Source organism: Daphnia magna, linkage group LG2, assembly GCF_020631705.1.
Source record: "Daphnia magna isolate NIES linkage group LG2, ASM2063170v1.1, whole genome shotgun sequence".
In the NCBI taxonomy this organism is placed as follows: Eukaryota; Metazoa; Arthropoda; class Branchiopoda; order Diplostraca; family Daphniidae; genus Daphnia; species Daphnia magna.
This window is the reverse complement of record NC_059183.1, coordinates 2,392,520-2,404,759: the sequence shown is the minus strand read 5'-3', so window position 1 is coordinate 2,404,759 and position 12,240 is coordinate 2,392,520. Positions and strand designations below refer to the sequence as shown.

Genomic DNA, 12,240 nt, shown 5'->3' with positions numbered 1-12,240 from the left:
TGCAAAAATCTCATTTGTGTCGAAGTTGGTCTGCTGCTGCTGCAGACTCTTATGGAGAAACCCACTTCTTCACGTTAAAAAATAAGTTTTCATAACTATAGTTAAGATTTTCCCCTTTTCTTCCTAGCAGTGGGTACCCTATTCCTTTTTTCATTTCCAAATTTTTTTTCTAGCCCCAGTTCTATCTGGTTTATTTTTATTTAACTATTGTTTGTGAATGGTTTGTTGCTCATCCCCTTGTAGCAGACGAATTTCTGGCAGCAAACGAAATTCTTCGGCTAAAAGAGACGAGCCACTTACAAACAATTATAAAATAAAATCAAAACTAGATAGAACTGGGGCTAGAAAAAAAAAGGGAAATTAAATTATGAATAGGGTACCCACTGCTAGGAAGAAAAGAGGGAAATCTAAATTATAGTTATGAAAACATAATTTCTAACGTGAAGAAGATGGTTTCAACCAGTGTTCTGCCGAATAAAGCTCTTTCGAATAAAAAACGTATTCTGAATAAGAATACGAATAAAATCTTATTATTTATTTCGAATAAATTTTTATTCGATTTATTCTTATTCTTTATTCTCGAATATTTTTTACCTGTATTTTATTTTTTTTTTTATTCGATTAAAAGTGAAATGGTTGGTTTTCCCATAAGACGCTGTAGACAGCGTACCACAGATTGGACACAAATATGATTTTCGCATTTGCGGAGAATGCGCAACGTAGGATGTCCAACTGCTCCATTAAGGAAAAAAGTATTTTGTATTTGTATTTGTATTTGTATTTTATTTTATTTGGTATTTGAGGTTTTGGAAGAAAAAATGTGTTTTGAAGGACGAGTATTTTAAAATATAGTATTTGTATTTTTAAAATACTCGTTTTTTTTCAAATACGATACACTGGTGATGTCACTATTTCCTAATCAGTCGAATAATGCATAATGTCGTCTGAAAAAATCAAATCGTGTGGGGGAAAAGAACTATTTGTAAGAGCTTCGTGAACGACCCATAGATGGCGCCACAATCGGAAAGATCATCGATCAAGACCATTTCGATCTCAATCTCGATCCAAATTTCGGGTGGAGATCAATGATCTCGATCTCGATCGCAAAAAAGTGATGGATCCATCATCGATCTCGATCATTTCAATCGATCGCGGCAGCTCTGGACATAGTGATGTCAACCCACGACTATTTAAGACATTCAACAAAAAAGGTTTTACATCTTCGACGATTTGGGGAGTATAGAGGACCGTTTTCGCAGAGGGGATATCAGGTGGAGGAAGGCTGCATATATGTATTACATGGGTGGAACCCATGGGAAAAGACGGCTTATTTTGTTCCTGAAAGAGAAATTATTTTCGATTTCTTTGATTGACCGTCAAAGCAGTACCAAGTGCAGTTGACGCCCACATCAGCAGCTCCAAATTTTAATTCATAAATAAAGCGATTTTGATTGGTCTGGTATGACCAACTTGAATTAGCTTTGAATTGAATAACTCTTCCAAGGAGAAATCAGAATTCCAACTGGCTATCGGGAAGTGTTTTGAATAAACACCAGTCGCCGATTCGAATAACATTTCGGAGCTCAACTTTATTTACGATTAGCTTTCTGGCGTCAACAAATGTAGCTAACGGACGGACACGCAGGATACGATCGTTGCTCATTTTTTTTTAGCCCACTCTCGAGAAACCAGCAAACCAGTGCTTCCATCAGAGTTATAGAGGAGGTGGTACGCTCACCCTGTAGGACTTGGCCATAAGGCTTCGTCCGATGTTTTTCTCAAAGTTGGCGATCATGTGATTTTTTGATTTTCGGACGTTACAGAATAGCTCTCCCTAATATGCAGTGCTGCCACCACGCGTAGCCTTACGTCAACATAGGCAAGAAGCCTCATGGCTGGTAGTTTTTTAAGAGAATGTCTCTTTCAAATAATTTGAAATTAAAATACTCAAGAAAACTTGTTTCCTTTGTGGTATTAGTTATGTAAATGAAAACAAAAGAATTTGTATTTTTTCTGCACCTAAGAACAAGTTTTGTAGCTGAAAATTGATCATTCCTGAACTGAAGCAAGCATCGTTACTGTGTGAAAATCATTTTGATGAGACAGATGTTGTAAAAGGATTTTCAGATGGCAAGGAGTTTCGTCCCTATGAAAGATGGAGGTTAAGTTCTTATGCTGTTCCTAAACATAACTTGGGTATTACAATTATTACTGTACTGTATTACATGTAAGTCATAACAACTGTTTACAAGCAACAAACAACAAAAGCAATGTGATGTCATGCAAACGACAATTTCCAAAGTTTAATCCTTGTCAAACAGTCTTCAAAAAGTACCATCACTTCCGGGTAATGCAGCAAACAGCCACAAACGATTAAAAAGAACTTTTGGAAGTGAGAATACACCACCTAACCAACATACAAAGAAATGTAAACTTATCAGTAAGTTGTTTGAGATTTCAATCAATTTCTACTAATTATATTTATACTGTATTTTCCACGTCTACTATCATGAAAGTCCCCCAAACACATAGTTGTGTTTCTAAACCCAAGTCAGGCTCTATTGGCAGTGGATCTCTTGATGAAACTATGATTGAAGAAAGTAGGGGAGAACGGGGTCAACTTGGACACGGGTCATATTGGACAAAGACCCTAAGTGCTACATGTTATCGAAAAAAAATTTTGTTTTTATTTTTGTATAGACTGCAATGTTTAACGTTCTAGAAAAAAAATTGGTTAAAATCGAATCATTATTGTTCTTGTTATCGCAGAATTTAAAAAATGGTCCTGTTTGATGAAAAAAAAAAATGCTTCCACATACAGCATTTTAGATGCTGTGGCGCAAAACTTGACGTCATGTTGTAGAGGAGATAACGCGGAGATTAACGAAGGGGTCGTGTCAATTATCGGCTCAACGATAAAGGAACATGGAGCAATCTAAGAGCGACTCGAAGTTTTGGGAGATTGTTTTTCAGAGAGATGGCGCGTCGGTCATGAAGATAGGGAAAAATCAGGCCGCGAAGTTGTTTTCAAGGCGGGGCTTTGTGCGTCGCCTGGCAACGGACTGGTTTTTCCACAGGCCGTGTGAGGCTGTCAACATGGTCGCACTACATATGTATTAAGGTAACACCTATTGCACCTCACACAGCGTTGCCAAACTATATCAATTTTTTATTTCCCCCCCCCCTAATCAGGGGGGAACCCTGATGCAGGGTTCTATGACTCTGATTAACTATGATTAATATACTTATTATAATTTAAAATCCGAATGGAGCTTCTTTCTTTTTTATTTGTTTGTTTCCCAAAGGTAATTTACTACCGCTAGATGACGTTTAACTTGACACTAGTTCGTCCAGTTTGAACGTTTCTTAAACAAACTGTTTGCCCATCGATATAACTAACTTGCTCTACTTGATTACTCACAGCCTCAGTCGTCAGTTTTTCCGGAAGAGCAAACGGTTTCCGGGTTTCTGTGTGGCGAATTGGTGTCCAGGCTGTACCCTATCGGGAACTTCCTGAACGGAGTGAGGGCCCCTAGTGAAGGTACACTCGAAGAAGACACTACAGTGAATGATGCTGCTACTCCAATTGTTTTGGTTCCTTCACCTACAAGATAATTATTTATTATATGTCAAATTGTAATCATTTTATTAAAAATTCCTTGTTTACGAAACAGGAAAATTGAAGCTGTAAATCAATTTCAGCAGCCCATGGAATGTGAAAGTTGGAATGTCGAAAATAATCAAGAATCTCAAAAAGTGATGAAATTCAATTTAAAACAGTCAATAATACGGATAAAACTTACTTTCATATTTATTTCATTTCGTGGAAAAGGGAAAAAATATATGTATTAAACAATAATTTATTGCAGAATGGGATAATTTGTAGTACTTTATAGTTTATATTTGCTACTTTCACAGACAGCACGTTGGATCTCATTCGTCATTTTATTACGGAATCGCGCGGAACTTTCAAATTTAGACTTGGTAAAATCCGCAAGGAGTCACTAGTGCATATAAGGGAGACTGCTCGGACGAAGCCTTATGGAGAATTCCTACAGGGTGAGCGTACCATCTCCTCTATAACTCTGCTTCCATTCCTAAATTTTTCGTTTTGCCTCCGACGTTGTCAGATAGGGCCAATTATGGCCAAATTTTCTTATCAAAATAGCCAAAATGAAATGGGTAAAAATGTCGAACACATTCATCACAGACTTTCTGTATTCAAAGCAAGTATTTCCTTTGAGACTGTTTAAACTATTTCCGAGTTTACATAAAATAAATAAAGGTGCAGCCAGCTGCAGGTCCCATTTGGTGGTGCGAGCTGGAAACAAAATATTTGATCAACGGACCCGGACGGGCCCGGAAATCAAAATATTGTCAAAAAATGGGAAGAGATCGATTTCTAAAGCTTCGATCTCAAAACTAATAATGAACACAACCATTTATTAACCATTAAGAATGATTTTTAAAACTATAATTTATTATATTTTTTAAATATTTTTATAAAACCCAATAAAAATAGACTCAAAACTTGCTCCAACAATTAAGTTCCAAACTTACCACTCAAAAATTAAGTCCCAAAGTTTTTAATTCAAAAAATGGGAAAAGATCGACTGAAAACACTTTATAAACAAATCGATCTTTTGCGTTCAACGATAATTTGGAAAATTTCATTGCGGCAGATGTTAACAATCGTATCGATCAAGACGATTGATGCTTTCCACTCACCGCCCATGAAACACGCCCCTTTTTCACCTTATTTATAAAACGCGCATTCTTTCCGGGACAAAAAAAAGTATTTTGATAAATAATTTAGATAGAAATTTGATAAGCGGTCATCACCTGGGGGGCACGGCCACGGTTTTTTTGAGCCGTTTGGACGGTATCGTTCCGAATATTAAAAAAAGACTCGCCAAGCTCCGCCCCTTTTCCACATAAACTACTCGCGTGAACGCTATTTAGGGATTTTAAAAATTGCAAAAAAATATTAACCTTCTAAGAATTTGAATGCCCACCTTTCCCTGTTTACGGTGTTTATTTATGTCAAGTATTTCAGACATAAATTGCAACTTTAAAAAACGAAAACGGAAAAGGAGGTTGGGAAATAAAGGGTGTCTAGACCCTCTTGGTAAACCAAATGGGAATCATACGTAAACATTAAATAAATTAAACGAAAAATTAATTTCGATCACAGGATTGACAGCGTAAGAGATTGCTTAATATTTGCTATTCAGAGTCAGATTTTTCAACGACTGCATTGGCTTTCCCGGTTTTTGAAAGTTTTAACAGAGATTTGAGAATGGTTACAGAACCAGCCTTTGCACCATTTTTTTTTCAGCCAGATCCTGTTTTTTTCTCCAGAAAGAGAGCACCACTGCCATCTTATTTTTCGTTGATATATCTGCGTTGAAAGAAAGTAACGAATTAACGATTACTATGCAACGAATTAAAAATATTTGAGTAAAATGACAAGATGACTAACACCTGTGCTTTCATCGATAATGACAGAATAGAAAGTACTCCTGACTCTGTTGGCCAATTTGGTCGTAACAAACTTTCCTAAAGATTAAATTATTTAAAAGAAAAGATAATGAACGTAATTTGTAAGTTTACGATCTTTTTGCAAATACCTTCACGAATAACATTGGAAGTCTTAGTTTTCCCAATAGACACACGATTAAGGACAAGGTTATTTAGAAGTTATTTTTTTAAAACGCTGATTATCTCTTGGGGCAATTAGAAGGCAATGTTTTTCGGTCAAACCAATAAAACCAATCGTAATTCCAAAAACTTGACTTGGTTTTCAACTGGATTATTAAAAAATGTAGCCATTCTATGTTCCTGTGGTTTTTTTTCGACATATCTTTCCATTGCTTCCTTATGATCTTTGCTTTTCATGTGCGAAGATATGTTGAACTTCTTGTTACAGATAAATACTGAACAGGCATTGCAAAATGGATGGTCAAGATTGTCTTGAGGGTTTACGTTATTAATCAAAAAAATTTAAAATCTTTGTCCAGGAGCCATTTGTTTTTGAAGACACGACTTTCATTTTTATTCTGGTTAAAAACATTGTGAATTTTGTTAGGACCTATAGAAATATATGAGAAAATTTAACTAGTTACTGATGCTTTAGCTTGTTTAGAGGGATTCGTCTCTGCATTTCCTCCAGACCGTCGTTTAGACATTTTTCATCACATAGACACGATGATATGCAAAGGCTTACAACAGTGGAATTTGAATTTTGAAATAACTTCCAAAGGAAACATGTCTTTGACTGCTTATTTTAGTCTGCTTTCCGTTTGCTTGCTACTACACAATACACAGCGCGACATTACCAAACACCAAAATCCAAGCGGAGAAAATGAAACTCAAACAATTTATGAAATATTCGGTATTTTCTTTCAAACTGTGAATTTTATTTAAAAATTTATAAAATATTAAAAAATAGCCAGGCAATGGCCACATAGCCCAACACATTGAAAACAGCAAATTTAGCCATAAATAGCCAAAAGTGGACGCACTGCAGCAAACAGTCTTTTTTTGAACTAACCGAACATTTCCCTTTGAATCCGATATATTGACAAATGCAGACGGGGCTACTTTGGCAGAAGCTCCGACTGAGGTTCGCTCCGAGCTTTTGTTTTCTAAAGATAACGGAATGGCGACTGCCTGAGCTAAGAGGCGTTCACTGAAATCCCTAAAATTAGCTTGATTAAGAGAACGTAACACTTGAAGGTCGTAGGAATCGGAGATCTCATCAGACGAATCGTCATCAAGGGGATTTTCATCATCGTCACTTTCCTCAAGGTCGTTATCCAGAATAGTGTTCTTCGTAATTCATTGCCCATATGAGGGACAGAAGGTGAAGTTGGTGACATCTTTCCCTGTGGGGAAAACACCGAGTTTGTTCATTTTTGTTTTGCAATTTGCTGACACTTTTTCAGCTCATTAGCTATTTCTTCGTCACTTGGGAGTGTCGTCCCTAGAAGTGCTTCGCGAGAACATCCGGTGCGATTTTTCTTTTGTTCAACGTGGCGATAAATGACTTGATCTTTAGCTCCTTTGTGTTGCAGTAAAAGATTTACATCGGCTTTTCTGGCCCTATCCAGAAACTCGCCTTTTGTTACGTTTGGCTTGTTAAGGCCAACAGGACAGAGCGCTCGCATGGCCCGAAAAAAAGTCTCACACTGTTGGCTTCCGAATAACCAAGTGAGAAGTAATTCTGGGGTATTTTCGACGCGGAACTTTCTGGTGACCAGGAGCAGAGTATGTGCGTTAATTTCTATCGATAAATACGCATTGGAATTCTTTGACAGATTTTAGATTCCGTCACTTGAAAGCCAAAGCCTCCAATAGCGCAAGCTGAATAACACAGTCCAAATTCGGTTGATTCGTTCGAGTGGCCAAAGAGTTTTATCTAAGAAACCTGATGTTACGAGATACATCATCTCTAAGTAAAATGAAATCCCATCAGCATCTTCCTGAAAGAATGGATGAGATTAATTGAGAACTTAACGACAAACAGAGACAAGACTGATTATATTCGATTATATTGATTATATTATATGCTAACCTTCCAGACTTATCAAGTAGTTGGCGAACTTCTGGCTTTGATATCCGCTCTGCAGCATCAAAGTTCATTTTATCCGCCAAAGTTAAGTCACCTGAAAAATAATAAAAAGGAATGGAAATTTGAGGCTGAGTTAAGTACAAAATTTCTGATCAACAAACCTTGCCGAATTAGAGTTTTCTCTTTTGATCTCTGTTCAAGAATGCATTGAAGATCATTCGCAGTAGCAACATAATCTCATAAAGGGATATATTCAGGCTTTAAAAGCTTCGTTTTTAGTTTAGTAGCAATGTGAGGGACGTCTTGAATTACAAAATCAGTCTCCAAAATATTGCACGCGAGTCCTGGATAAAGTTTGAAGAAGCAGTACTCGTCCGAGTTCTTCCGAACCCTCTCAAGACCAGCTTCTTTCAAGCGTTTGTTAATGAAGACGTGTCTTCTTTTGACATCACGAGATGTCATCTTGTTATTGCTCGCAAAAGTTCCAATCCTAACCGGGGGTGCGGAATCTGCAAGCGGCTGGGCCATGATGACAAATTGAACTGACGCAGCTTAAAGTATTGGATTATATCCATTGCCGAATGAACATCGCCCCCATCAGGATCTGGTAAGCCCGTTTCTCCCAGTGGTAAGCTTACCCCGAGGATGGCATTGTACCGCGAATGGTATTCTCTTTTGGGGATTATTGCTGTTGCATCCTCAGAAACGAGCACCTTCTTGGGATAATTGTTTTCTTTGATGATATCCAATAACGTTTCAAGATAGATAACGCCTAAATGAGAAATTGAAGAAAGGGGACTAATTTATGAAATTCCAAATTAAACGTCCGCTTGAACACGCATACCTGGAACACACGATGGATTATATTTCGACAGCTTTCCTTGAATGCGAGTGGGAGATGGGAAAACACCCGGCATATTATCATATAGGATCTCGTACGTGTGTCGTCCACCGAGGTTCCAAATACTGAGTGAAAAATCAAGAAGCACGCTGTCGTTGTAACGGCGTCCTTTTTTCTCTTTAGAAGTTTCTGAGATTGCTTCATTCATCGTCCACTTTAGAAGATAAGGGGTATCCACTTCGGATTCTTGATGGACGCTAAAAGGATTTTTAAGCTCCAGCTGCTTGAAGGCGAGCACCATTTCTTTCAGTCTAAGGCTCAGCTCCTTATTCCTCTTAGAGAGACATTCAATTTCTTCTGCGACTTTAAAATGATTTGATATGAGTGACTGATAAAGGTCGTAAGCACCGACGCGTAGCATGGTAGATCGTCGCAAATCTGATCTTGTTTTCCTGGGTTTCAAGGTAACTTTTAAATGAGCAGTGGTAGAAGACGAGCACTTTTTAGAATTTTTATTTGCCTTTGCCATGTTTTGTTTACTCTTCAAGGGACGGCTGTTGGTGATTTTTTTATTCTTATCATATTTCTTTTTCTTGCTTGCCTCTTTCTCCTTGGCCAGTTCTTCATCTCCTGAGTCATTAATTTTTCTCGATTCTTCGGTTGATTCGTCGTTGCTAGAACCAACATAGTTCTTGTTTTTATCATTTGCGTTGCTCTCATCTTGGCTGTCATGTGGATCATTCTCCTGGTCGCTTTCATGACTGCTCAAGGTTTGATGAATCGTAACCATCGGATCTATAAAAGAATAAAATCTTTGATGATAAAATGAAAATGTGAATTAATATTAGTATCACTTTTCATTGCATCCATTCCCGTCCCATCGGCAGTTACAGATCTCTTTTTAGGCAAACAGACTTGATCTACAATTTTAGAAAATTACTTGCAATGATTAAATATAAAAACTTCTGAATAAAAAAAACCTGAGTTCCCTGCAACACTGGGCCTCTTCCCTTTTGTGGTCTTCTCTATCGTTAAATCAAGAATTTGTCCAATCTGCATGCTATGTTCATCTTTAGAATTAAATTTAAATAAAAAAATGTGTTAATAATGAAATAAAACTTGTCATACCTAAGTTTGAAGGACTGTGCTTTGAGAATATGTGTTGAAGCAAGGTAGTTGCTTTCCAAAAGCCATTAACTCCAAGAGTAAACTTGTATCCGTGGTGGCAGAGCTTACAGTATAGTACATTGGAATTGTTTACCAGAAAGTCCTCAGGACTATACATATGGTTTCCTCTTTTACTGCACCAATCATTGACATGGGCCTCAATTTCTTTTTTCATAACATCTACAGTCTCATTCTTAGCAGTTATTAGTGAAGCAGTGTGTAAAGGAATGGGACCGGCAGTCCTCATTGAAATTTTAAGGTATGTTTGCTGTGATTTTGTGTTCGGAATTGGGAATACTAGGGGCATCTTTATCAACAACTCTAAACATAGAGGATTCAGAGACGAAATTGCATCCTTTTCTCCTGCTTGAAATGTGAAGTTACTTGGGTGTTTCCAGCACTTCGGGCCAAGTAATGCTTTTTTCTGTTCGTATATTAGATCCAAGTACTCTTGATTTACACCAAAGGACTCAATCACAGCATCTTGAAGCAATTCTGCTCCTTCAACTTGAGCTAGAATTCTAAAGTCGTTGTATCCCAAGTCTTTTGCTATATTAACCATATGTGACACCAAAATTAGCCCCAGAAGGTTGAAAACGTCAAAGTCGTCTTGATCACCCATTATATCTACATATGCTGCTTCAAGAAAACAAATTTAGTTTCACTTTCACGTGATGAGCAAATCATCGTCTGCAATTGAATTATTGATTACAGCGTTGACAATTACGTAATAACAAGAGTTCTTCACAATAATGACATTTTGTCAAGAACATATAATAATATAATGATATTTCATGGGTAATTCACCAGAATAACTTATAACTATAAAAAATAATTATAATTAGACGTTTTTAAAGCTTTGTTTTAAAATTTCCTGAATTTTCTCGTAATTTCCGTAATTTTCCGTATTTTCCGAAATTTCTAGCTTTTTCTACCTTTTTCTCGAGGACTGCACATCGAGAAAAAGAGTGGGCAACCCCTCGGCAATTATTTTGCTGGAGGAGGTAAATGCCCGTGTTCTTTCTACAGCGTGCGACGGTTCCCAACCAAACAATGTACTTTGGAATATGTTTGACATATCTGGGTGCAATTCCGATACAAGCTAAATGAAGAACTTAATTACTCACTCGACATCCGGATCCGATGTGTTTTTCCTGCGAAACGTGCCTCATCTATTCAAATGTATAAGAAATCACATCTTTAATCACAAAGTGGTTCAGGTATGTAATGTGTCATAAATGAAAGTTTTTTTTAAATATTAAGAGTTAATATATAATTTGGGATCCTAGGCTGCTGGAAGAACAATTAAATATTTAGATCTGTTTTTACACGACGAAATTAGAGGAAGCACTGGGTTAAGCCTTGTTTCCAAACTAAAGCCGGTTCATGTCAATCCTAACAGTTTCCAGCGAATGAGTGTAAAGCTAGCAGTGCAGGTATGTTTTTTTCAATTTTTTTTTTATATTTTTCATAATGAAGAATAATTTTCAGATGCTGTCAAACTTCGTCACTGACGGTCTTCGTCACTATCGAATGGCGGAGGATGTTGCACTTGCATGAAAGTTTAAGGATTGGGAACCCTTGGAAAACCAAGTTAGACTCCTAAACAACTCTTTGGACGTAATGAACGCTCGGCGACCCAGCGACGGAATAAATTATGAAAATTGGTATGGCCCAGCTGGTGGACGCAATGTTTTTAAATTCCATTACACATCTAGTGAATTTGTATAACCTGTTTTTGTACGTTGAAGGTGTTGAGCCAATTATACAAATGTCTTGACGAGACTGAGATAGCCGCGTGTGGAGTTACGTCAAGCAACAATTTAGAAGATGAAACATTACTGAATAGTTCAGAATATTGTCCAAAAGATTTTCCGAAGGAACAAAAAGATGAAACGAACCCGACAAAGAAAACTTCGTCTGTTCAGGTGGTTGACTTAGAATGGGGTTCTTGGGTAAATTCTACAAGCGCAGCCGTTAGAGATTATTTAGGACATCAATTATTTGAGGAAGTCGGCGGACCTGTGTATGAGCCATTTCTTTAAAAAACTACTCTTAATGGTTTAAGAGTAACCATAATGAGTACGATAGACATCGTCGAATTTCTTTTAAGTGAAGATTACAAATACGTTCTAACTGGGAAATTAAACCAGGATTGTATAGAGGTAAGTTTTTCAGTTTTACAACTCATGAAAAAATTGTCTAAATAAAATTTTTGGGGGTTTTTTGGAATCACCCGCATGAGCGGCAGATGTGGCGATAAGCCAACAGCGTCCTCTTTTTCCCAGCTTTTCCGGCTGTTGACTCTATATTACAATACGAAACAAGTTTTCTGCGGAACTAACTGCGACGATGAAGAAAAAAGTGTTGTGTTGACGTCATACAGCTCTTGCATGAAGAATCGATTCTACACCAACACGAAGCTGATGAAGGAGAAAAAGGCATATTTCCGTGATATTCTTCTAAAAGGTATCGTCCGGGAAATGGCTGTTTGAGAAAGTTTTGGAACTGATGGCTAGTCTTCGTCTTTACAAAATTCGCCTCTTTGAAAAATAGATAGTCTTGATTGTGATATAGTATACTACATTTGTGGGTACATGGTCCACTCCTACAGACAAAAAGGTAAGAGGAAGAATTCGTCTTTTTGTCAAAATTGTCT

At 37.2% G+C, this 12,240-nt stretch overlaps 1 protein-coding gene and 1 pseudogene across 1 annotated transcript; one reads left to right on the top strand and one right to left on the bottom strand.

Moving 5' to 3' along the window:
* The first annotated feature begins 1,914 nt into the window (after positions 1–1,914).
* Positions 1,915–2,683, top strand: LOC116917775 (annotated as a pseudogene).
* A 3,838-nt stretch (positions 2,684–6,521) lies between these two features.
* On the bottom strand, positions 6,522–10,239 carry LOC116917450. The gene is made up of 7 exons (XM_045170171.1): positions 9,543–10,239; positions 9,395–9,484; positions 9,269–9,334; positions 8,418–9,209; positions 8,161–8,345; positions 7,577–7,701; positions 6,522–7,484 (listed from the first exon to the last, which is right to left on the bottom strand). The coding sequence occupies exons 1-7, from the start codon at positions 10,201–10,203 to the stop codon at positions 7,454–7,456; spliced, it is 1,950 nt and encodes a 649-aa protein (XP_045026106.1). The 5' UTR covers positions 10,204–10,239; the 3' UTR covers positions 6,522–7,453.
* Positions 10,240–12,240: the final 2,001 nt, after the last annotated feature.

What these genes read in the sequence shown, in the direction of transcription:
- LOC116917450 (XM_045170171.1), bottom strand. Translation starts at nt 10,203, where the DNA reads ATGGGTGATCAAGACGACTTTGACGTTTTCAACCTTCTGGGGCTAATT. An exon ending in GCACAGTCCTTCAAACTTAG is followed by an intron (nt 9,485 to 9,542) that starts GTATGACAAGTT and finishes TTAATTCTAAAG; the next exon opens with ATGAACATAGCATGCAGATT. An exon ending in CAGTGTTGCAGGGAACTCAG is followed by an intron (nt 9,335 to 9,394) that starts GTTTTTTTTATT and finishes CTAAAATTGTAG; the next exon opens with ATCAAGTCTGTTTGCCTAAA.